The 23,764-nt window shown below is 42.5% G+C and overlaps 1 protein-coding gene across 15 annotated transcripts in view; it reads left to right on the forward strand.

The window, feature by feature from the left end:
• The window catches only part of TRIO (trio Rho guanine nucleotide exchange factor), a 372,206-nt gene that overhangs the window by 140,856 nt on the left and 207,586 nt on the right, over positions 1-23,764 (forward strand). For 14 of the 15 annotated variants that reach the window (XM_079917624.1, XM_079917617.1, XM_079917626.1 and 11 more), the window contains 4 exons: positions 8,337-8,451; positions 15,930-16,122; positions 18,392-18,904; positions 20,781-20,903. In XM_079917624.1, the coding sequence (XP_079773750.1) occupies positions 8,337-8,451; positions 15,930-16,122; positions 18,392-18,904; positions 20,781-20,903 (944 nt within the window). The remainder of the gene's footprint in view (positions 1-8,336; positions 8,452-15,929; positions 16,123-18,391; positions 18,905-20,780; positions 20,904-23,764) is intronic. The other variant, XM_079917622.1, reaches the window with a different exon arrangement.

The raw sequence follows: 23,764 nt of genomic DNA on the forward strand, positions 1-23,764 counted from the left end.
GTAATATGTCGCTGTATATTTTTTTAATCTTTGAGTATACTTGCTTTACAGTGGTGTGTTAGTTTCTGCTTTATAACAAAGTGAATCAGCTGTACATATACATATATCCCCATATCTCCTCCTTCTTGCATCTCCCTCCCACCCTCCCTATCCCACCCCTCTAGGTGGTCACAAAGCACTGAGTTCATCTCCCTGTGCTATGCGGCTGCTTCCCACTAGCTATCTGTTTTACATTTGGTAGTGTATATATGTCCATGCCACTCTCTCACTTCGTCCCATCTTACCCTTCCCCCTCCCCGTGTCCTCAAGTCCATTCTCTGCATCTGCGTCTTTATTCCTGTCCTGCCCCTGGGTTCCTCAGAACCATATATATATATATTTTTTTTAGATTTCATATATATGTGTTAGCATACAGTATTTATTTTTCTCTTTCTGACTTACTTCACTCTGTATGACAGACTCTAGGTCCATCCACCTCAGTACAAATAACTCAATTTCATTTCTTTTTATGGCTGAGTAATGTTCCATTGTATATATGTGCCACATCTTCTTTATCCATTCATCTGTCGATGGACACTTAGGTTGCTTCCATGTCCTGGCTATTGTAAATAGAGCTGCATTGAACATTGTGGTACATGACTCTTTTTGAATTATGGTTTTCTCAGGGTATATGCCCAGTAGTGGGATTGCTGGGCCATATGGTAGTTCTATTTTTAGTTTTTTAAGGAATCTCCATACTGTTCTCCATAGTGGCTGTATAAATTTACATTCCCACCAATAGTTCAGGAGGGTTCCCTTTTGTTCACACCCTCTCCATCATTCATTGTTTGTAGATTTTTGATGATGGCCATTCTGACTGGTGTGAGGTGATACCTCATTGTAGTTTTGATTTGCATTTCTCTAATGATTAGTGATGTTGAGCATCCTTTCATGGCAATCTGTATATCTTCTTTGGAGAAATGTCTATTTAGGTTTTCTGCCCATTTTTGGATTGAGTTGTTTGTTTTTTTGATATTGAGCTGCAAGAGCTGCTTGTAAATTTTGGAGATTAATCCTTTGTCAGTTGCTTCATTTGCAAATATTTTCTCCCATTCTGAGGGTTGTCTTTTCGTCTTGTTTATGGTTTCCTTTGCTGTGCAAAAGCTTTTATGTTTCATTAGGTCCCATTTGTTTGTTTTTATTTCCATTTCTCTAGGAGGCAGGTCAAAAAGGATCTTGCTGTGATTTATGTCATAGAGTGTTTTGCCTACGTTTTCCTCTAAGAGTTTGATAGTGTCTGGCCTTACATTTAGGTCTTCAATCCAGTTTGAGTTTACTTTTGCGTATGGTGTTAGGGAGTGTTCTAATTTCATTTTTTTACATGTAGCTGTCCAGTTTTCCCAGCACCACTTATTGAAGAGGCTGTCTTTTCTCCATTGTATATTCTTGCCTCCTTTATCAAAGATAAGCTGGCCATATGTGCATGGGTTTATCTCTGGGCTTTCTATCCTGTTCCATTGATCGATATTTCTGTTTTTGTGCCAGTACCATACTGTCTTGATTACTGTAGCTTTGAAGTATAGTCTAAAGCCCGGGAGCCTGATTGCTCCAGGTCTGTTTTTCTTTCTCAAGATGCCTTTGGCTATTCGGGGTCTTTTGTGTTTCCATACAAATTGTGAAATTTTTTGTTCTAGTTCTGTGAAAAATGCCATTGGTAGTTTGATAGGGATTGCACTGAATCTGTAGATTGCTTTGCGTAGTATAGTCATTTTCACAATGTTGTTTCTTCCAATCCAAGAACATGGTATATCTCTCCATCTGTTGGTATCATCTTTAATTTCTTTCATCAGTGTCTTATAGTTTTCTGAATACAGGTCTTTTGTCTCCTTAGGTTGGTTTATTCCTATGTAGTTTTTTCTTTTTGTTGCAGTGGTAAATGGGAGTATTTCCTTAATTTCTCTTTCTGATTTTTCATCATTAGTGTATAGGAATGCAAGAGATTGCTGTGCATTAATTTTGTATCCTGCTACTTTACCAGATTCATTGATTAGCTCTAGTAGTTTTCTGGTAACATCTTTAGGATTCTCTGTGTATAGTAGCATGTCATCTGCAAATGGTGACAGTTTTACTTCTTATTTGGCGATTTGGATTCCTGTTATTTCTTTTCCTTCTCTGATTGCTGTGGCTAAAACTTCCAAAACTGTGTTGAATAATAGTGGTGAGAGTGAACAATCTTGTCTTGTTCTGGATCTCAGAGGAAATGGTTTCAGTTTTTCACCATTGAGAACAATGTTGGCTGTGGGTTTGTCATATATGGCCTTTATTATGTTGAGGTAAGTTCCTTCTATGCCTATTTTCTGGAGGGTTTTTATCATAAATGGGTGTTGAATTTTGTCGAAAGCTTTTTCTACATCTATTGAGATGGTCATATGGTGTTTCTCCTTCAGTTTGTTAATATGGTTTATCACATTGATTTGCGTATATTGAAGAATCCTTGCATTCCTGGGATAAAACCCACTTGATTGTGGTGTATGATCCTTTTGATGTGCTGTTGAATTCTGTTTGCTAGTATTTTGTTGAGGATTTTTGTGTCTGTGTTTATCAGTGATATTGGCCTGTAGTTTTCTTTCTTTGTGATATTTTTGTCTGGTTTTGATGTCAGGGTGATGGTGGCATCATAGAATAAGTTTGGGAGTGTTTCTTCCTCTGCTATATTTTGGAAGAGTTTGAGAAGGATAGGTGTTAGTGCTTCTCTAAATGTTTGATAGAATTTGCCTGTGAATCCATCTGATCCTGGGCTTTTGTTTGTTGGAAGATTTTTAATCACAGTCTCAATTTCAGTGCCTGTGATTGGTCTGTTTTTATTTTCTATTTTCTTCCTGGTTCAGTCTCTGAAGGTTGTGCTTTTCTTAGAATTTGTCCATTTCTTCCAGGTTGTTCATTTTATTGGCATACAGTTGCTTGAAGTAATCTCTCCTGATCCTTTGTATTTCTGCAGTGTCAGTTGTTACTTCCCCTTTTTCATTTCTACATCTGTTGATGTGAGTCTCCTCCCTTTTTTTCTTCATGAGTCTGGTTAGTGGTTTATCAATTTTGTGTATCTTCTCAAAGAACCAGCTTTTAAATTTATTGATCTTTGCTATTGTTTTCTTCATTCCTTTTTCATTTATTTCTGATCTGATCTTTATGATTTCTTCCCTTCTGGTAACTTTGGGTTTTGTTTTTTCTTCTTTCTCTAATTGCTTTAGGTGTAAGCTTAGGTTATTTATTTGAGATGTTCCTTGTTTCTTGAGGTAGGATTGTATTGCTATAAACTTTCCTCTTAGAACTGATTTTGCTGCATCCCATAGGTTTTGGATCATCGTGTTTTCATTGTCATTTGTTCCTAGGTATTTTTTGATTTCCTCGTTGATTTCTTCAGTGATCTCTTGGTTATTTAGTAGTGTATTGTTTAGCCTCCATGTATTTGTGTTTTTTACAGATTTTTTTCCCTGTAATTGATATCTAGTCTCATAGCGTTGTGGTTGGAAAAGATACTTGATACGATTTCAATTTTCTTAAATTTACCAAGGCATGATTTGTGACCCAAGCTATGATCTACCCTGGAGAATGTTCCCATGAGCACTTGAGAAGAAAGTGTGTATTCTGTTGTTTTCGGATGGAATGTCCTATAAATACAAATTAAGTCTATCATGTTTAATGTATCATTTAAAGCTTGTGTTTCCTTATATATTTTCATTTTGGATGATCTGTCCATTGGTGAAAGTGGGTGTTAAAAGTCCCGTACTATGATTGTGTTACTGTCGATATCCCCTTTTATGGCTGTTAGCATTTGCCTTAGTATTGAGGTGCTCCTATGTTGGGTGCATAAATATTTACAATTATATCTTCTTCTTGGAGTGATCCCTTGATCATTATGTAGTGTCCTTCTTTGTCTCTTCTAATAGTCCTTATTTTAAAATCTATTTTTTCTGATATGAGAATTGCCACTCCAGCTTTCTTTTGATTTCCATTTGCATGGAATATCTTTTCCCATCCCCTAACTTTCAGTCTGTATGTGTCCCTAGGTCTGAATTACCTCTCTTTTAAACAGCATATATATGTGTCTTGTTTTTGTATCCATTCTGCCAGTCTGTGTCTTTTGGTTGGAGCATTTAATCCATTTACATTTAAGGTAATTATCGATATGTATATTCCCATTACCATTTTCTTAATTGTTTTGGGTTTGTTATTGTAGGTCTTTTCCTTCTCTTGTGTTTCCCGCCAAGAGAAGTTTCTTTAGCATTTGTTGTAAAGCTGGTTTGGTGGTGCTGAATTCTCTTAGGTTTTGCTTGTCTGAAAAGCTTTTGATTTCTCCATCAAATCTGAATGAGATCCTTGCTGGGTAGAGTAATCTTGGTTGTAGGTTCTTCTCTTTCATCACTTTATCCTGCCACTCGCTTCTGGCCTGCTGAGTTTCTGCTGATAAATCAGCTGATAACCTTATGGGGATTCCCTTGTATTTTATTTTTTGTTTTTCCCTTGCTGCTTTTAATAATTTTTCTTTGTATTTAATTTTTGTTAGTTTGATTAATATGTGACTTTGTGTGTTTTTCCTAGGGTTTATCCTGTTTGGGATTATCTGTGCTTCCTGGACTTGGGTGACTATTTCCTTTCCCATGTTAGGGAAGTTTTCAACTATAATCTCTTCAAATACTTTCTCAGACCCTTTCTTTTTCTCTTCTTCTTCTGGGACCCCTATAATTCGAATGTTGGTGTGTTTAGTGTTGTCTCATAGGTCTCTGAGACTGTCTTCAATTCTTCTCATTCTTTTTTCTATATTCTTCTCTGTGGGACTTATTTCCACTATTTTATCTTCCAGGTCACTTATCCATTCTTCTGCCTCAGTTATTCTGCTATTGATTCCTTCTAGAGAATTTTAAATTTCATTTATTGTGTTGTTCTTCATTGTTTGTTTGCTCTTTAGTTCTTCTAGATCCTTGTTAAACATTTCTTGTATTTTCTCCGTTCTATTTCCAGGATTTTGGATCATCTTTACTATCATTACTCTGAATTCTTTTTCAGGTAGACTGCCTATTTTCTCTTCCTTCATTTGGTCTGTTGGGTTTTTACCTTGCTGCTTCATCTGCTGTGTGTTTCTCTGTCTTCTCATGTTGCTTAACTTACTGTGTTTGGGGTCTGGTTTTCGCAGTCTGCAGGTTCGTAGTTCCCGTTGTTTTTGATGTCTGCCCCCAGTGGCTGAGGTTGGTTCAGTGGGCTGTGTAGGCTTCCTGGTGGAGGGGACTAGTGCCTGTGTTCTGGTGGATGAGGCTAGATCTTGTCTCTGGTGAGCAGGATCGTGTCTGTTGGTGTGTTTTGGGGTGTCTGTGACCTTATTATGATTTTAGGCAGCCTCTCTGCTAATGGGTCAGTTTGTGTTCCTGTCTTGCTATTTGTTTGGCCTAGGGTGTCCAGCACTGTAGCTTGCTGGTTGTTGAGTGGAGCTGGGTCTTGGCATTGTGATGGAGATATCTGGGAGAGCTTTTGCCATTTGATATTATGTGGAGCTGGGAGGTCTCTGGTGGACCAATGTCCTGAACTCGGCTCTCCCACCTCAGAGACTCAGGCTTGACACCTGGCTGGAGCACCAAGACCCTGTCAGCCACAGGGCTCAGAAGAAAAGGGAGAAAGAAAGAGAGAAAGAAAGAAAGAGAGGGAGGGAGGGAGGGAGGAAAAACTAAAATAAAATAGAATAAAGATTTTAAGATAAAAAATTTAAAAATGATTAAAAAGTAAAAAGAAAAAAAATGGACAGACAGAACGCTTGATAAATGGTAAAAGCGAAGCTATGCAGACAGAATCACACCAAGAAGCGTACACATACACACTCACAAAAAGAGAAAAAGGAAAAGAAAGTATATATCTTTTGGGAAGTCTGAGGTCTTCTGCCAGCATTCAGTAGGTGTTCTGTAGGAGCTGTTCCACATGTAGATGTATTTCTGATGTATTTGTGGGGAGGAAAGTGATCTCCGTGTCTTACTCCTCCGCCATCCTGAAGGTCTCTCTTATATTTTTGATCAAGGAGATTGATTCTGTTTTGAAAGGAATGAAAGATTTTGGGAAATAAAAAATACTGCATTTGTTACTGGTCTTATCTTGGGGACAAGAGGTATTCCAAAAAAACTAGAGCCAATGATTTTTCCCTAAAATTACTGTCTGGTATTTTAGAAGATTACTTCATAATGTCATTCTACCATTTACAATAATACTGCTTCTCACTTTTCTGTTTTTTTAGTGTTTAAGTTTTTTACTCTCCACACGTAATACAGTTCTTCAGCTAAAACAGGAGTAATGAGACAAAATGGTTCTGAAAAGTACAATAGAAAAATATTGTCCACTGGTTTATTTTTCCAAATGAGTAATAGGCTATTTACAAATAAGTAGATCTCCAGTGATGTATATTAAAATGGCAAATCTATTACTGTTTGAAATCTAAATTAAAAAAAATTTACTGCTTCTCACTTTTAATAGTACTTTTCATTCCTTCTGATATTCTTATTATTTAGAAAGAAGTAAAGCCACTAGTTTGAAAAATTATGCAAGTTCTTATCAGGGCAAAGGGCCCAGTTGTGATATGCTGGCATGGTCCCTTTGTCTTTATATAAGCTCTTTGAGCCTCAGTATCTTTCATGATAAAGGCGACGCGAGGAAATCTCCTAACAGGATCCTTGTGATGATCAGATCAGAACGCGTGTGTCAAGCACTTGATGCCATACCTAGCGTGTGTCAGCTGTGATGTCGTGTTGTTCCTATTTAATACCTGGGTTATTGGATTTATAAATAATTTAACATCTTCCTGGGCTTCGTAACGTAACAGTACATGTGGGTCAGTTTAAGTGTTCAGAATCAGCACTTAGTTTTATTACTGTTGAGGGGAATTGTTAATCATTCTAGGACATGGTAAAGACCCATGTTGGTAAAAATGTGTTTTTAAAATGCCTGTGTCTTCTGCTGAATATGTTTTTGGCATTCTAAAAGTAAAGAATTTGGTTTTCTCTTGTTTGCTTGCCTGCTTGCTTGCTTTTTGCTTGCTTTTTCAGTTACGTCTGCTGACAAGGTAAATAATTAAGATGAGAAAATAATTGTTTCATGTTGTGGCTTGAATTTTGAGATCTTATTGCTGTACTTCTAGAAAGAGATGACCGGAGCTGTAAAACTAAATGAAGCATGCACTTGGGAAAACAAAGTTTTCTTTCTCTGTGTTCTTTTCTGAAAACCCTAATAGAAGTAATAAAATAAATAGAGTAGTTTCACCAGAAATGTTCAGTGATACCCAGCAGACCTCCTTAGGATTGTATCCATGTTCATGAGAAGCGTTTCTGCCTTCCTGTCAAAGGCCAGTCACGTGAGATTTGTGCTCAGTGTGTAATGTAATATTTCTAAAGTTCTTAAGCTAATTTAGTTCTATTTGAAAATTCTTGTGTGCCAATCTCTCCCTCTCTCTCTTTTTTTTGCTTTTGTGTGTGTGTGGCTTTGTGTGAGAGAGTGGGGAAGCTTGACCACAGGGGTCAGGTACTGCCCTTGAGAGGGGAAGGTGCCCTGGATCCCAGATTATATAAAGTAGCCGTCAGTGCAGAGTTTGAAGAACATTTCTGTCTTTTCCCTTTCATGAGTTAAAGCCCAGTTTGGTTGGTAGCAAAGAGACAGAGCTGAGAGTGACGGGGAGGGGGGAAGGAGAGGGGACAGTGTGGAGGAGAGAGAGAGAGGGAGACAGAGAAAGGGAGAGAGAGAGGGCGTGGTTTTTTTAAAAAAATATTTATTTATTTATTTGGTTGCACCGGGTCATAGTTGCAGCACTTGGGCTCCTTAGTTGTGGCCGGCGGGCTCCTTAGTTGTGGCCGGCAAGCTCCTTGCTTGTGGCATGAATGTGGGATTTAGTTCCCTGACCAGGGATCAAACCTGGGCCCCTTGCATTGGGAGCGCAGAGTCTTATCCACTGTGCCACCAGGGAAGTCCCCGGAGGTGGGAGTTTAAGGTGATGGAAGCACGTATACATGAAACCTTTTTTTCTCTCCAAACATGAAACTGAATAAAGGAGGGAACAAACACTGGAAGAAAGAGCCAGAACCTTCTGTGATACCTTCCATGTGGTGTGCAAAACTCAGACTTCATCACCGGCGTCCTGGGCAGGATGGCATTGCCACCTGTCTCAGGGGAGCCAGGGATGCCGGCTTTTCGTGGGTCCTGCCGGGCCAGGAGGGCTGGGGGCACAGCTTCGCGAGAGTGGGTGGGCAGCTGCGATGCTGGGCGCCCAGTGGCCCATAGAGTCCTGTTTCCTCTTGTTTCTGTCTGAGCCTCTTCCACATGTTTGTTTCCAGGTGGCAGAGATAAGCGCGGGGGTCCCATCCTAACCTTCCCGGCCCGCAGCAATCATGACAGGATACGGCAGGAGGACCTCCGGAGGCTCATTTCCTACCTGGCCTGTATCCCCAGGTGAGTCCCGCGTGGTCGTGGCTGGTCCCTGTCCCAGAGGTGCAGCGCTGCACACACTCCCCAGAAAACAGCCCACAGGAGCCTGGATTCTGATCAAAGAGCTGTCAAGTGAAGATCATGGTCTTTCTCCTTATTTTCCTTTTGTGACCCTCCTCGGTGCGGGGCTGAGAAGGGCAGTGTTCTGAGTGAGCAGACTTGTGTGGTGGCGATGGGGGTGGCTTGGCCACCGGGCGGGGACCTTAGGTTGTGGTGCCCAAGGCGGAGGTAAAGCAGAGATGATCCTGATAACGGAGACCCGGCGGGCCGGAGGCTCACCAGTGGAGTGTGGTTTCCGAGAGGAACTTTCTGGCTCTGTGCTGCGCTTCAGTTCCTGGGAAGTATTCGGTTGATTTGTAGCGTGAACTTTGCAGGGCATTCAGAATCCCTACCAGCTCATGTCCCAGGACATGGAGTTTGGGAGCTCTCATTCAATCTGCGACCCGCTAGTGACAGCCAGGGGGATTTTCGGCGTAGACGCCGAGGAACACGAGGAATAGGCAAGGCTTTATTTTCTGGAGAGCCCTGACGTGAGGAGCGGTTAACAGCAGTGGGCCAGCGTGTGTACCTGCGGAGTCTAGCATCTTTGCTTCTGCTCTAGAAACATATTACTGAGGTTTTACCTACAGAGCGAGCTGACAGCTGGCAGAGGAAACCCTCCCCCGCCTCCCACATTAACATCTCCATTTAATGGGTAAGATTAATTTTTGGAAAACAGAGTGCTGCTCTGATATGATCCAAGCATACAACCAGGCCTGGCATAAGAGGTGGCGGTGTGCCGGGGATCGGAGTGGGACCCCCTGTGGGGAAGAGGTACTCTCACCCCAGAAGGGGGTGTGCTAAAGCGGGGCATGGCTGATGTGCGCCAGTGAAGAGGGGTTTCCTAGGAGACTACACGAGCGCAGGAAAAAGGACACTCGGTCATGATATAGACTAACGAGTAGCCGTAAGGAACATGTTATGCCGGGAAAGCATAAAAGACGGTCAACAGCAGCCTAGTGGATTCTAAAGTTTGAGGTGGGTGTAACAGATCGCCCACGGAGCAGGGCTGGTGACTCTCCCCCGACCTCTTTGGGTTGACACCAGCCAGGGAAACAGCACTGTCCTCTGGCAACCCATCCTCACTGTGGCTGAGGAAGGTCAGCTTTGGTGTCGATGGTCTGAGCTTCAGAGGGGGTTCTTGGGTTTTGCTGTAGGGTATCCTTTGTGGGAAAGCTATTACATCCAATCATCAGCAACATACTAATGGGCCCCTGCTTAAATATGTGGAAAAGTTTTCCCTTTCCTCTTACCCTGATATTTTCTTGGACTGTTGAACTGTTGAAATCACAGAGTTGGAAAGAGTTTTAGAAGTTATTTACTACTCACTGTCACTTATAAATAACAACATAGTTTACAGCCACTACTTACTGAGCTCTTACTATGTGCCATGTGCTGTGCTAATGATGAAAAAGAAACAGATACAGACGATGATGTGAAAAAACAAATCCCTGCCATCCAAAATGATGCTTGGTGTATAGTTCAATGAAACACAAGTTGAATTTCACCCAGGTGATCTTTTAGAAAACATTTCCACCGTTGGAATTCTGTATATAACTTTGGCAACTTGCTTTCCGGTTTTAAAATCCATATTGATTATAAATATAAAAAAACTACTTTTCCTTTCATTGGTATCATAAAGAAATCGATTCAGGTATATTTTGAATCAGCTGGATGACCCACTTTAAAAAAAAAAAAAACACAAAACTTTGTCCTGGGAATCGTGAGTGTAAACAAAACTAGAGAGAAGCGAACACCCATGGGCCCATCATCCAGCTCCAACGATTATTGGATTCTGCCAATCTTGTCTACTTCCCCAAGAAAACATAGCAAATCCCAGATAGTCTCTCATTTCTCTCATAAGTTCCTCAGTGTGTAGAGTGACCCTCCAAGCACCGAGCACAGTCAGTTCGTTTCATTGCCTGGCTTTGCTTTTGTATTTACAATTTTAAGTGACAGGCAATGCCAGTTTCTTTTTCTTGGTTAATGAGCAAATGAGAGAGATTAATTTGTATGTAAATGATGCGTTTGCCAGATGATAGTGGAGGAAGGTTTCCCAGTGGTCCAAATAGAAGTGGCCACAAAAAGAGTCCTCTCCAGGTCCACCGCAGGTCCTACAGCGACTGACAGAGAGCCTTAGTGCCGCCTTCAGGGAGCCTGCAGAGGTGGGAGCGCTCTGGTTTTAGCCAGACAGTGGGATCAGTGATCATGTCAGGAGATGAATGGTGTGTGAATTTTTGGGGACTTGTGAGTTGGCTTGTTCTTTATTTGAGTCTATAATTTGTTGTTACAGTTTCAGAGTGAAATACACAGTCCTGGGCAGTGGGAGGGGCAGGGGGAGGATGTCCTGTGGGACTCCTGTCTCTGTCCACCACTGTCGATGTTTTCTGTGATGTGATGCTAGCCTTTGGCTGCCCGTCAGCCAGTCAGTTACAGGGCTACACATTCCCGGATTTGGAGAAGTGTGCCATCCGGGAAAGCTTGGGGGTCAGAGTCAGATGGACTGACCTGGTTTACTTAATTTTATGGGTTTTCTGATCTACGAGATGTGATAGTAATCTGTACTTCTCGGATCACTGTATTAATAAGTAAGATTATTTATGTACATGCCCAGCACAGTGTCTGACCTCATGGTAGCTGTCTCAGAAGTAGTACAGTAATGTCCATCTTTCGTATTTGCTCTTCGACTTCCCTTCAGTTGATTTTCTTTTTGCCATGTGTTCTAGAACCACATCATCTTGTCTGTTTTTTTTCTGCGTGGCCTCCTGTCTTTGCCTCTTAAAATGTGGCCCCCAGAGTTAAAACATAATGTGATCTGAGAGTAGCGACTAGTTTTGAGTACTGTTGTTTGGGCCACCTTCCCTCCCCTCTCCCTTCCTTAAAAAACAAACAAACAAACAATTAGAATAATAGATTGGTTTTCATATGATTAATTTGCAAGGGAACTTTTCCTTAAATGTGTAGGAGAAAAGTCACAGCGGAACTTCTTCGTGGTGTGATGGGGACTCCTGCACAGAAATGATAATCACGTTAGTCTTGGTGCACCTCTAGGTGTTTATTGCTCTTTTGAATTATACTCATTATGTTCTAGAAAGTTTTGACTTCTTTGGAATGATTTATAGCAACTAAATGGATAAAGCACTCTGACTCTCTTTTGTCACCAATGAAATCATGTGAAACTTTTGAGTTGATTCATTCATGAACATTCATATAAAAAGGTACCTTCTTCATCTAGGAACTGAAGAAAAGAGAGTTTCTCTTTTTTAGAGACCTGAATTGAAAAAGGACCTTAGTTTCATCTACATTTTTAAAAATCTCACAGCTAAAATGAGGCTCTTAGGTAAAACTGCTGAAATACCTGGTTAACAAGTCACACTTTGCAGTGAGCAGTGCCTTGAAGGAAGAGCGTGGCACGGAGCCCTTGAGCAGCAGCTGTGCTTGTTCATTAGACGCTCAGAAATAGAGCTGTGGCTGTGGTCACGTTTGCAAGTCGCCACTTTCTTAATAACGCGTGGCTTTTAACTTGATAAAGACAGATGGGTGCGAAGGATGTGCACTCCCAGCCCAGTTGGAGTGCTGCTTGCTTTACTTGGAAGTCACCGGTGGGAACAGTTGGATGGCGGAGGCAGGTGACTGGTTAATCCTTCTGTAAGCGCTGTAAGCTCAGGGCACCTTTTGCTTGTGTCTCTCTCCAGCTTGTTCCTCTTGTTAAGCCTGGAGTTATTCAGGATTCCTTCTAAGCCCCGTCAAGTGGAGGGGCTTTGTAGTTTTACGTACACACCACTGTGTAGAGCTATGTGAGGAGAAAGGCTGCCAGAGAATTTACCTTGATAGGGGAAGACCGATGCTTAAAGTGCAGGCACCAAACAGCAGCTCGTACAGCAGCAGAACCTGCTGCCTGACAGCCTCCTGTCTTTGGTGTACGGCAGCAGAACACGAGAGTCTGGAGCAGAAGGTCCCAGCTGGGCAGCAGACATCCGACGTCCTGCTCAGGCAGGTCTAGCCCCAAGGCGCTGTGGAGCCCAGAAGTTTCTACTGAATGGCATCTTGCAGGATGGCAAGCTCCTTTAGAACCCCAGGAAGTTCAGAATGCTTAATTTCAGTGACTTGGGAGATTTTAGGAAGCATTTCTGGGAGTGCCCAGCTACCTCTAAGGATTTGTGAAGGTGACCCGAGACGCTCCCAGGATCGTGGCCCAGGACCTACTTGAGACAGGAGGAGTGATAGCATGAGGAGTGTTGAGCCCTGTTAACTGTTTTTCAGTTCATATTCATACAGGAGTTAATCCAGTCACTCCTGCAGCTTTCCACACTGGAGTGATAAGCTGGTGTGTTGGATCAGTCCGTTTTCTCCTTAGGGCTTTCAGGACTGTGTTCCTAGGACTGCGGGCCACCATCAACTCAGGTTCTGTCCCCACGGACTTTTTTGGAATGTTTTTGGGAGTATGCCTCTTATACTGATGAAGTTGTCATAGGAACTTGGAGTGTCCGTTACTCTACTGGTATGAATCAAAAGATAAGGAAAAGAATGGCGTGTGAGGGAGTGGGGAGGGCATGGAGGCGGGGGATGAGAGAAGGTAGGGGAGTAAGCTCATGTGAGAGTGTGAAATTGGTTTTTATTTCGACTTAAATTTAGGTGAGACTATGGATTTTTTTTTCCCTGTCTAAAATGGTCTCACTTTATTTTTAGAATTTGGTTTTTTTTTTTTTTTTTTGCGGTACGCAGGCCTCTCACTGTTGTGGCCTCTCCCATTGCGGAGCACAGGCTCCGGATGCGCAGGCTCAGCGGCCATGGCTCACGGGCCCAGCTGCTCCGTGGCATGTGGGATCTTCCTGGACCGGGGCATGAACCCGCGTCCGCTGCATCGGCAGGCGGACTCTCAACCACTGCGCCGCCAGGGAAGCCCTATTTTTAGAAATTTTTTATTAAAAAATTTTTGAAGTGTAGTCAGTCGCTTTACCATATTGTGTTAGTTTCAGGTGTACAGCAGAATTATTCAGTTACGTGTATTTTTTTCAGATTACTTTCCATTGTTGATTATTACAAGATATTGAATGTAGTTCCTTGTGCTAGTAAATCTTTGTTGCTGATCTGTTTTATGTATAGTAGTTTGTATCTGCTAATCCCAAACTCCTAATTTATCCCTCCCCCCAATCCCCTTCCCTTTGGTAACCATAAATTTGTTTTCTATGTTTGTGAGTCTGTTTCTGTTTAGTACATAGATTCATTTGTATTATTTTTAGATTCCACATATAAGTGATATCATATAATGTTTGTCTTTGTCTGACTTAGTAGGATGATCTCTAGGTCCGTCATTGTTGCTGCAAATGGCAATATTCCTTCATTTTTATGGCTGAGTAATATTCCATTGTGTGTATGTACCACATCTTCTTAACCCAGTTTGTCTGTTGATGGTCACTCAGGTTGTTTCCGTGTTGGCTATTGTTAATTGTGCTGTTAGGAACATTGGGGGAGATGCATATTTTTTAATTAAAGTTTTCATTTTTCACTGGATATATGCCCAGGAGTGGGATTGCTGGGTCGTATGGTAGTTCTACTTTTAGTTTTTAGAGGAACCTCCATACTGTTCTCCATAGAGGCTGCACCAGTTTACATTCCCACCAACAGTGTAGGAGGGTCCCCTTTTCTCCACACCCTCTCAGGCATTTATTATTTGTAGACTTTTTGATGATGGCCATTCTGACCGGCGTGAGGTGATACCTCATTGTAGTTTTGATTTGCATTTCTCTAATGATTAGTGATGTTGAGCATCCTTTCATCCTCCTGTTGCCAGCTGTATGTCTTCTTTGGAGAGATGTCTATTTAGGTCTTCTGTCCTTTTTTTTTTGATTCGGTTGTTTGTTTTTTTTGATATTGAGGTGGTATGAGCTGTTTGTATATTTTGAATGTTAACCCATGTCAGTCACATCATTTGCAAATATTTTCTCTCATTCTGTAGGTTGTCTTTTCGGTTGCTTGATGGTTTTCTTTGCTGTGCAAAAGCTTTTAAGTTGGATTAGGTCCCATTTGTTTAGGGTTTAAAAAATTTTTTTTTATTGGAGTATAGTTACTTTACAATGTTGTGTTAGTTTCTGCTGTCCAGCAAAGTGAATCAGCCATATGTATAATATACATATATCTCCTCCCTCCCAGATTTCCTTCCCATTTAGGTCACCACAGAGCACTGAGTTCCCTGTGCTATACAGTAGATCCTCACTAGTTATCTGTTTTATACATAGTAGTGTATATATATCAATCCCAATCTCCCAGTTCATCCCACCACTGTTTTGCTTTTGTTTCTTTTGCCTTGGGAGATTGATCTAAGAAAATATTGCTACAATTTATGTCAGAAAATGTTTTGCTTATGTTCTCTTCTAGGAGTTTTATGGTGTCATGTTTTACATTTAAGTCTTTGAACCATTTTGAGTTTATTTTTGTATGTAGTGTGAAGGGAGTCCATGGATTTTTAACCCAAGTTTATGAACACTCTGACTTTTTTTCTTTACTGCAGATGTGCGTTCTGTATATTTCCCATGTACTCAGAGGTTGAGATTTAATAAAGTTAATAATTTTTATTTCTTCATCAAGGACATTCTTAAGACAAACTGGCTCTTTTGTTTTAACAGCTAGAACGTGGAGAGGAAGCATACGTGACTCCTAGCACTACCTTGACTTGTGCTCAGAGCCAGCGGTGTCCACCGTGGCCTGTGCGCCATTGGCGCGACCAGCTGAAAAAGATAGATTTTACCCCACAGACCCCGCCAGAAGGGTGCCAAGGATCCCCGGGGGCGGGTGGACCACACCTGAGAACTTCTGAGGTAGCTCAGGGGCCTGGGACAAGTTAAAGGGAATAAACTGGGACATTCAGAAGCTCCTGCTATCACCAGCACGCCAGCGCAGGTGGTTTCGGCTCCTGTGACCCCAGAGTCCCGCGTGACTGCTGTTCACTGCTCTGCGTGTGCTGCTGGGGTTCTGTCCCTGCTGTTTAGCGGCCCTAACAGTTACTAGACAGCATGTGTGATCGGTTAACGCACAAAAGACCAGAGAGATGGGCAGGACGGTCATTGCTCTTCTCCTAAAGAGAAGGCAAGATGCAAAACCGTGGACACAAAAGAAAAAGTTTGAAGGTTTTTGAGGTTGAACCCTGTGCGTGAATAGTCAGTCTACTCTGTTAAGGTACCGGGGAGGGTGAGGACCACGGGTGAGACCTAAGCTCTTTCTGTAATGCTCTCTCGTCCGCCAGCTCCCTGGGCACAAGTGCTGGCCAGCCAGGCGGTGGGTGGAGGGAGGTGCCCCACAGGCAGCAGGATGACGGAAGCAGAATCGGCCTTGCCCAGCAGGACTCTGACCAGAAAAAGTGGTGGGAGTCGCGTGGTTTCAACCTGTCTTTTCTTTCTCTGTAGTGAAGAAGTCTGCAAGCGAGGATTCACGGTGATCGTGGACATGCGTGGGTCCAAGTGGGACTCCATCAAGCCTCTGCTGAAGATATTACAAGAGTCCTTCCCCTGCTGCATTCACGTTGCACTGATAATCAAGCCAGACAACTTTTGGCAGAAACAGAGGACTAATTTTGGCAGTTCTAAATTTGAATTTGAGGTAACTTCCCTGTGTAGCCAGACCAACTAAACCAGTAGGTGTGATTTATTAAAAGCTTTTCCGTCATCATTTTAGGCTGGTTATAGATTTTTAAAAACCACGTATTCAACAAGAACTGCATATCTGACGTACACATGACATGCAAAATTAGTTATTGTGTAAAATAACACAATTAGGCTTGTTTCTCGCCTTATCCCAGTGGGTGTTTTGCCCATGGAGGGTTTAGGTTCCAGGCCTCTTGTTTCTGGGTAATGGGGCTACTGGGGTGTAAGGCGTGTGTCTTAGAAAGAGAAGCCTGTTTCCTTTTACTACACGGGATAAAATAGCTTTACTGTTCAGTGCAAGTGGCTTTAGGTGGCTTCAGAGTCATCATCGTTACCTCAGCCTTGGAAATAAGGGAATGTTAGGGAGAAATGCTCAACTTCACATTTCCTGAGGAAAATGTGTGGGCGAGACTGACTTTTCATCGTGTCCTGGAGAGGACGGTGTGCCGTGTATTTCACACGTCAGGTCTCTCGTTTATGAAAAGGGAGAGGTTCCTTGAAAACCTATGTGGGGCTCTGGATTCAGTTAGCACCCAAGGTCGTTGTCTTTCAGATAGTGTGTAAAACAGACCTCAACCCGCTGGCTTACTCTCCTTTCCCCTGGAAACTGCTCTCCTTAAGTAAGCTACCAGGGTTCTGACAAGGCTTTGATGCAGCTGGTCTCATCTGATGATTATGGGGGGAAAGTATTCTGGCCAGCTGGAAACTTGATTCATGCCATATTCTGTAATAAAATTTAAGTATTTTCTAACAATAAATTATAATAATTTTTAGTTGACTAGATCGCTTCCTCTAGCCACTTTGCCCAAACATTAGGTTTCAGTGAATGTATTCACGTATTTCAAGGTTAACGACAATAATAGTATTAAACATACCACACAATATTAATTCTTAAGCTTTATGTTACATGTTACACACACTTTTCAATGTCTTTTCATGGGTACATTACTTGCATTTTAAAATTTCTCAGTTCATGGTATTGATTTTCAACCTGAAATCTGAATTTAGTTTGAATTTGAATTTGAAGCTGCACCCAAGAGGTTTAGATGAAAGGTGAAACCAGTAAGCCTTTATCTTCACACACAAGAAGAAGTGATTTTGGAGGACAGTTTGTTGGATATTATATTAGTTATTCTCTTGACGCAGAATGTAAAGTGTGTTGTATTTAATGATACAGGTTTTAAGCAGAAATAATGATGTGGTGGTATAATGTATGCAGGTTTTTGCTTGTCTAATTGTGATCTTTCCCTCTGGGCCTTTAAAAGTTTCCTGCACTGGCTTTTCTATTGAACTTGTCTGTACATTATCACGAGCTTCTGTCTGTGAAGTGATTGTCTCCATGGACATTATTAAAGTCTGGGCAGACGAGACAGGGATGAACAGACAGTCACGCTTCAGGCAAAAGTGCTGGCCGGGGAGCCGCCCCTCTTTCTCGCTCTGCTGCCTTTTGCCATTTCTTATGTCAAACAGCATAGAGATACAGTTCTAGGTTTCTCTAAGGCTGGAGGTGACAGAGGTGGGGCTAAACGAGCCTTTCTCTGTTTTATCTTTTGGTTCTAGGCCACACATCTTTTCCCTCTCCCTTTGTCTTCATATTTACCCCACCTCACCCCCAGTTATGTTTTCCTTGAGGCATAATACTAATATTAACTCTGCGTCATCTTCTGATAGGATGAGATGAAGATTTCTTGCTCAGGTTGTAATTGACTAAAACTTTGTTAGATTGGAATGTAGTCGATGATGTATTGAATACAACACTTGTACTGCTCAGAATCGCTGCCGGTTATTGCAGTGAATGAAGCATTCCCTCTCTCTCCAACTTTGTGAGAAGAGCTTCTGCCAGCTTTCTTGCTAACCCTTGTGTATTTTCTACATTTAAAAAAAGCCATTCATATTCTGATGTGCCTAAGATAGTGGGTTAATTTCCGCATTCTTGGAAAGAAATCTAATATCTTTAGCTGTCCTGAAATTCATATGATTCTATAATTTGGGGTATTGCAACTAACATATATGTGTTGCTCTAATGGATTTGTCGTTCACTGACTGTACTAATGCCTCTTTCATTTACATTTGTTTTTATGGGGCCAGAACAAGGTATGTTACGTTTTCTATAAATGGATTACTTGCTTTAAGTTTGATCTGTGATTAAGCGTTGCAAACTGCATTATGATAAGACCGTATAAGATTGGTTCATCTTCTCATACATGATTTTTTTTCCCCTTAAGACAAATATGGTCTCTTTAGAAGGCCTTACCAAAGTAGTTGACCCTTCTCAGCTAACGCCCGAATTTGACGGCTGCCTGGAATACAACCATGAAGAATGGATTGAAATCCGAGTTGCTTTTGAAGACTACATTAGCAATGCCACCCACATGCTGTCTCGGCTGGAGGAGCTTCAGGACATCCTAGCTAAGAAGGAGTTGCCTCAGGATTTGGAGGGGGCTCGGAATATGATCGAGGAACATTCCCAGCTGAAGAAGAAGGTGATTAAGGCCCCCATAGAGGACTTGGATTTAGAGGGACAGAAGCTGCTGCAGAGGATTCAGAGCAGTGACAGCTTTCCCAAAAAGAACTCGGGGTCAGGCAACGCAGACCTGCAGAGCCTCTTACCCAAGGTGTCCGCCATGCTGGACAGGCTGCACTCAACGCGGCAGCACCTGCATCAGATGTGGCATGTGAGGAAGCTAAAGCTGGACCAGTGCTTTCAGCTGAGGCTGTTTGAACAGGATGCTGAGAAGGTAAAAGACGGGGGAGGGACGCTAAAATGCGCCATGGAGGGAGGCTTCCTGGATCCTTGGGTCTCGGCAGCCGAGGCTGGTTTGGTCAGGAGAAAGGGCAGAATGAAAGGGCTGGGGAAGGGTAAGCCACTCGCACGGCATCGGTGGGAGACCGGCAGCGTCGGTTCAGAGACCTCCCCTCAGTCTGCTTTCCACTGCTACTCACTGTGCAACGCAGAGCTCTTCTAGAAACTTAGAGTTGCTAATTACTAATAGTTTGGTTTAGAATGCCTGTAAGATAGACGAGAATATTTTCAATTAAAAGAGTGAAAACTTTGTAGGATATATTATTGAAAGCAATAGTTGTTCGAGTATTTTTCTAATAACTGCTCTTCCACTCATAAAAGCCAGTGAGAAAACACCCTTCAGATCTACTGTTGAGTATGTTTTTACAATAAAAGGTGAGTAATGAATTAAAAATAATAGCTTCTGGGAAATAGAGGCAATAATTACTTATGGTTTCATGTTTCCGTATTGTGCTCGAGTCAGACCAACTGGCCAAAGTGAGCTCTTGTCTGTCTCAGCAACGTGAAAGCAGGACACTTATTTAGAGGAATACGTTGCAAGCCGTGAACATGAGTGAATTGATCCCTCTTAATTTGAGCTCACTGAATTTTTTTTCATGGACGGGAAAATTTTTTGTAAAGTTAGAAAACATTAAAAATCTTTGCTATAAAAGGACCTTTTGAAAGGTGACAATCCACCACTATTTTCCAGTAATATTATTTGGTAAGCTTTTAACCTCTCTTTATGGTTAAAGTACAGCTGACCCTTGAACAGCACGGGGGTAGGGATGCTGACGCTTCCTGCAGTTGAAAATCCAGACTGCTCTCTCTGCCTCCAAGACAAAGGAATTGATAAATGACTCACCCGAGGACAGCAAGCTGAAACAGTTTGGATAGAATCAGGCCTCCAACTCTAGTTCTTTTGATTCCATATATTGTGATCTCTAGTTGAACACAACTCTCCCCCGCACTTAGTTAATTTAAAGATGTGTAAAATGAAAATATAGGTACTCATTTGTTGAAAAATATCTGCATATGAGTAGACCTGTGCAGTTCAGACCCGTGTTGTTCAAGGTTCAACTGTAGTGCCTTGTCAAAGATAACTAGAAAAGCTTCCTTTCAATTACTAGACAAACAGGTGACTGTCCCTGGAAGTCACATTCACATCACAGAAGCAGTGCTAATTGATAATCATTTCTTTTTCCTTAAATGTTTTCCTGGGAACAATGAAATTAACATCCTTCTCCAGGTAGCATCTGTATAGAATCTTAAGAGAGACGTCATTGTTAAAGTTTTCCCCATTTCTTTTTATTTTTACGGTAAATTTTATTGTTTGCATTTGCACAGGGATTTTTAAAAATTTTTTATTCTTGCACTAAAGAGCATAACCTTTTAGTCATTGGAATTGCTGTCAGTAATCTGTGGTCAAAGCAAAGCCCATCCAGAAACCTGTAAGTTTGTAACTTCACCTAACGGGTCTTTTTTTTGCAGAGCAGTGTGCCTAATTATGTAGTTCAGTATAGAAGAGAGACTGGGTTGAGAGTCAGAAGATTAGAGTTTTAATTAGCCTGGGGGATTTGAATACCTCTCTTTACTTATCTGCTCCTTAGTCCCTCATCTGTCAAAGGAACACACTAGATAAGATTTTCTTGTAGCTCCTGTAAGTTCAGAGCTGCTGACTGGTTAGAAGTGGAGAATCTTCTGGGCCCTGGCGCCTGAGAGGTTGTCAGAGGAAAGACGCCACTCTTTCTTGGTTCGGTCCCGTGCTGGGAGCCGCGTCAGTCATTTCTTTTTCTGGAGTGATTCCAGGTTGTCTTTCTTCATTCCGGTAGATGTTTGACTGGATCACGCACAACAAGGGCCTGTTTCTGAACAGCTACACTGAGATTGGGACCAGCCATCCTCATGCAATGGAGCTTCAGACACAGCACAACCACTTTGCCATGAACTGCATGGTAAGATCCTGTGGGAACAGAGGTATCCTGTGAAAGTATAAAACGGGAGGTTATTTACACAGATCATTCCCAGCACACTGCGGGGAGCCCATGCAGGGGCTTCTGACAGCTCAGCGGCAGCAGCTGACCTCCAGGGGCGGGAAGTTCTCTGTGGGAGCAGTGTTTACGTAACAAAAGCGAAAACAAGCAAACAGACAAACCAGTGAAACTCGAACCAATTACTTGGCCAGTGCCACGTGCACGGTTTTGAGTCTGGCTCCTGCGCTGTACGTCCTGGGAGCCCGTGGGGACCCAGAAGAGCTTTTCAGAGGCCGAGTGAGCCTCCGGGACCAGCCCAGTGTCAGTTTGCTGGCCGCCTGCCCTTCACGCTGAAGGAATCAGCCAGCCTGCTGTTCACCTGGAGGGCATCCTTCAGCTCTCGTCAAACGGGAGCGCTCCTCCCAAGGTGAACGCAGGGAGTCGGGTCTGGACGCCAGCCGTGCCTGGAATCCTCTGGCTCCCTTTGATGCCCTGGGCCTCTTGTGATTGGACAGCTGCGAGACTACAGTGCAAACAAACACCCCAAAAGAAACCCAACAGTGAATTTTAAATAACGGTCTTATTACATTTTTGGAGCTAATATAACTGCAGTAGAGCTGTAGTTCTGTAGGGTATATGGTTACTTCTCTAGAGAGTTATTCTAGAAATTTTCACCTTAGAGGCAGAGTTTTGGTGTGGACTTTGAGCCAGAATTATGAGAATTCACCCTCTTAGCCTTGTAACGTGCGTTAAAGAGCATTGAAACGATGTGCAGACGGGGTCTTCGTTTAAATTAGTTCAGTAAGATGCCATTTAATTAAAGTTCAGTCCACAAAGTGCTCCACTTTAGGTAGTTTCAAAGATAAGATTCAGCGATAAAATGTTTGTAATAGACACTGTCCCAGAAGTTTGATACTGTTCTTGAGTTTGAGGTAAGAGAATTTTGGGGTTAAGTGATTCAGCCTGGGGAGAGGTGAAGAGAACGCAAATGTGGGCCTTTGGGGGAAGCGTCTTAGAAGAATTTGTTCCTAAAAAAATTCCTATCAATTTTTCAGAATATTCTGAAACTTCTAGTAATGGTGAAAGGCACGTTCAGCCGACCATATCACATACTTTAAAAACTAGAAATGTTAAAATACATTTTGTAAAAACTAGAAATGACCGGAAAGGGTCCTCTCCCTCCCCCAGCATTACTGTGACACATTTAGGAATCAGCAGAAGAGGAAGCATGTGTGGAAGACAGGTGTGGTGTGTTAGGAATGTAGAGGTTTTAAATTCTGACTCTTGTTTACCGCATGACCTTGGGCAGTCTGTTTAATCTCTTTGAGCCTCGGTTTCCTAATCTCTGAAGTGGGGATAATCTCTGCCTAACACGGTGTTACATTATTTTACTTACTCTGTATGTGTAAGACACTAAGCAGAGTGCTGAACACAAAGTAAGTACTTGATAAATGGTAGTTATTATCAGTGATGTTATCATCTAATTAAAAATACTGCCAGTATTTTTAGTATATTATAGTAAGAAACTCTTAAAAGTATGGGTGACTTTTTTTAGGTTTAAGTATATTTTCTGTTTTTCTATGATACATTTTTATCACTTCTCTAAGTAAAAATTTTAATTGAAAAAGGATGTGGTAACCCTGTGCACTGCGTGGTGACAGCTCCTGGGAGCGCTTTCCAAAAGCCTACCAGCCCCTGGTTCCGAACACCTCCCTGAGTCCTCAGTATCTGTCTAGGACATTTATTTATGCAGAACCGGGGCCTGTTAACCTTCAGCCCTTTCTTGTGCTATCTACAGTGTTTTCAACATTTTTTGACAAAGAAAATCAAAGTGCTAGATATCAGTAAGCAAAGTTGATAATCTTTTAAGAAAGCATTTTAAGGGACAGCAACAATCGTGCTCATTCTCCTGTCACAGGTTTTTTTTGTTTGTTTTTTTTTTTGTTTTTTTTTTGCGGTACGTGGGCCTCTTACTGCTGTGGCCTCTCCCGTTGCGGAGCATAGGCTCCGGACGCGCAGGCCCAGCGGCCATGGCTCACGGGCCCAGCCGCTCCGCAGCATGTGGGATCTTCCTGGACCGGGGCATGAACCCGTGTCCCCTGCATCGGCAGGCAGACTCTCAACCACTGTGCCACCAGGGAAGCCCCACAGGTATTTTTAAAGTCTATGACGGTGAGAGTCTAGGTGGAGGTACTTCTAACGTAGGGAGTTGTACGTTTGTACATTGCCGTGCTTGTGTACACACTCATTTGGGCTGTGTGCCACGTGGTTCCTTCCTCCTGCAGTAAGTGACAGAGGTATGGACGAGGCATAAGGCATAGAGCAGTACTCTATTTGCAGAGCACAGTCTGTTTGAGGGGATGAAAGTAATCCAGGGCCCTGAAACAGCGTCAAGGGGGACCCACAATGGAGCCATCCAAATGGACAGCTCTTCTCCGGATGCCGACAGAGGGCATCTGCCGATGCTCTTCCCGACAGACCTTTTGGATAGATTTTCCTCTTTGAGCATACAGAGAAAGCAGAACTTAGTGAATGTGGCCACCTGTCACCGGAGAGGGAGAATGCATATGAGAAGGGCAGACACTGCTCTTGACCTAGAGGATGCTAGTTAGAGCGTTAATGCCGCATGAGGCAGTGAGGCCCGTTCCCCAGGGATTGTGGCCTTGACTGGATGTCACAGCCTCACAAAGTACCCCCTCCCTGCCGCTGCAGACACCCGGATGTGTGGTAGCTGATTGGAGCCTGCAGCCCAGAGAAGTACCTCCGAGGCTGGCGGCTGGCTTTCTAAACCCAGATAAAGGCGACGCCACCTAGTTTAGGTTTAGGTCAGAAGTGGAGGAAAG

This window comes from Stenella coeruleoalba (genome assembly GCF_951394435.1).
Source record: "Stenella coeruleoalba genome assembly, chromosome: 3".
Lineage (NCBI taxonomy): Eukaryota > Metazoa > Chordata > Mammalia > Artiodactyla > Delphinidae > Stenella > Stenella coeruleoalba.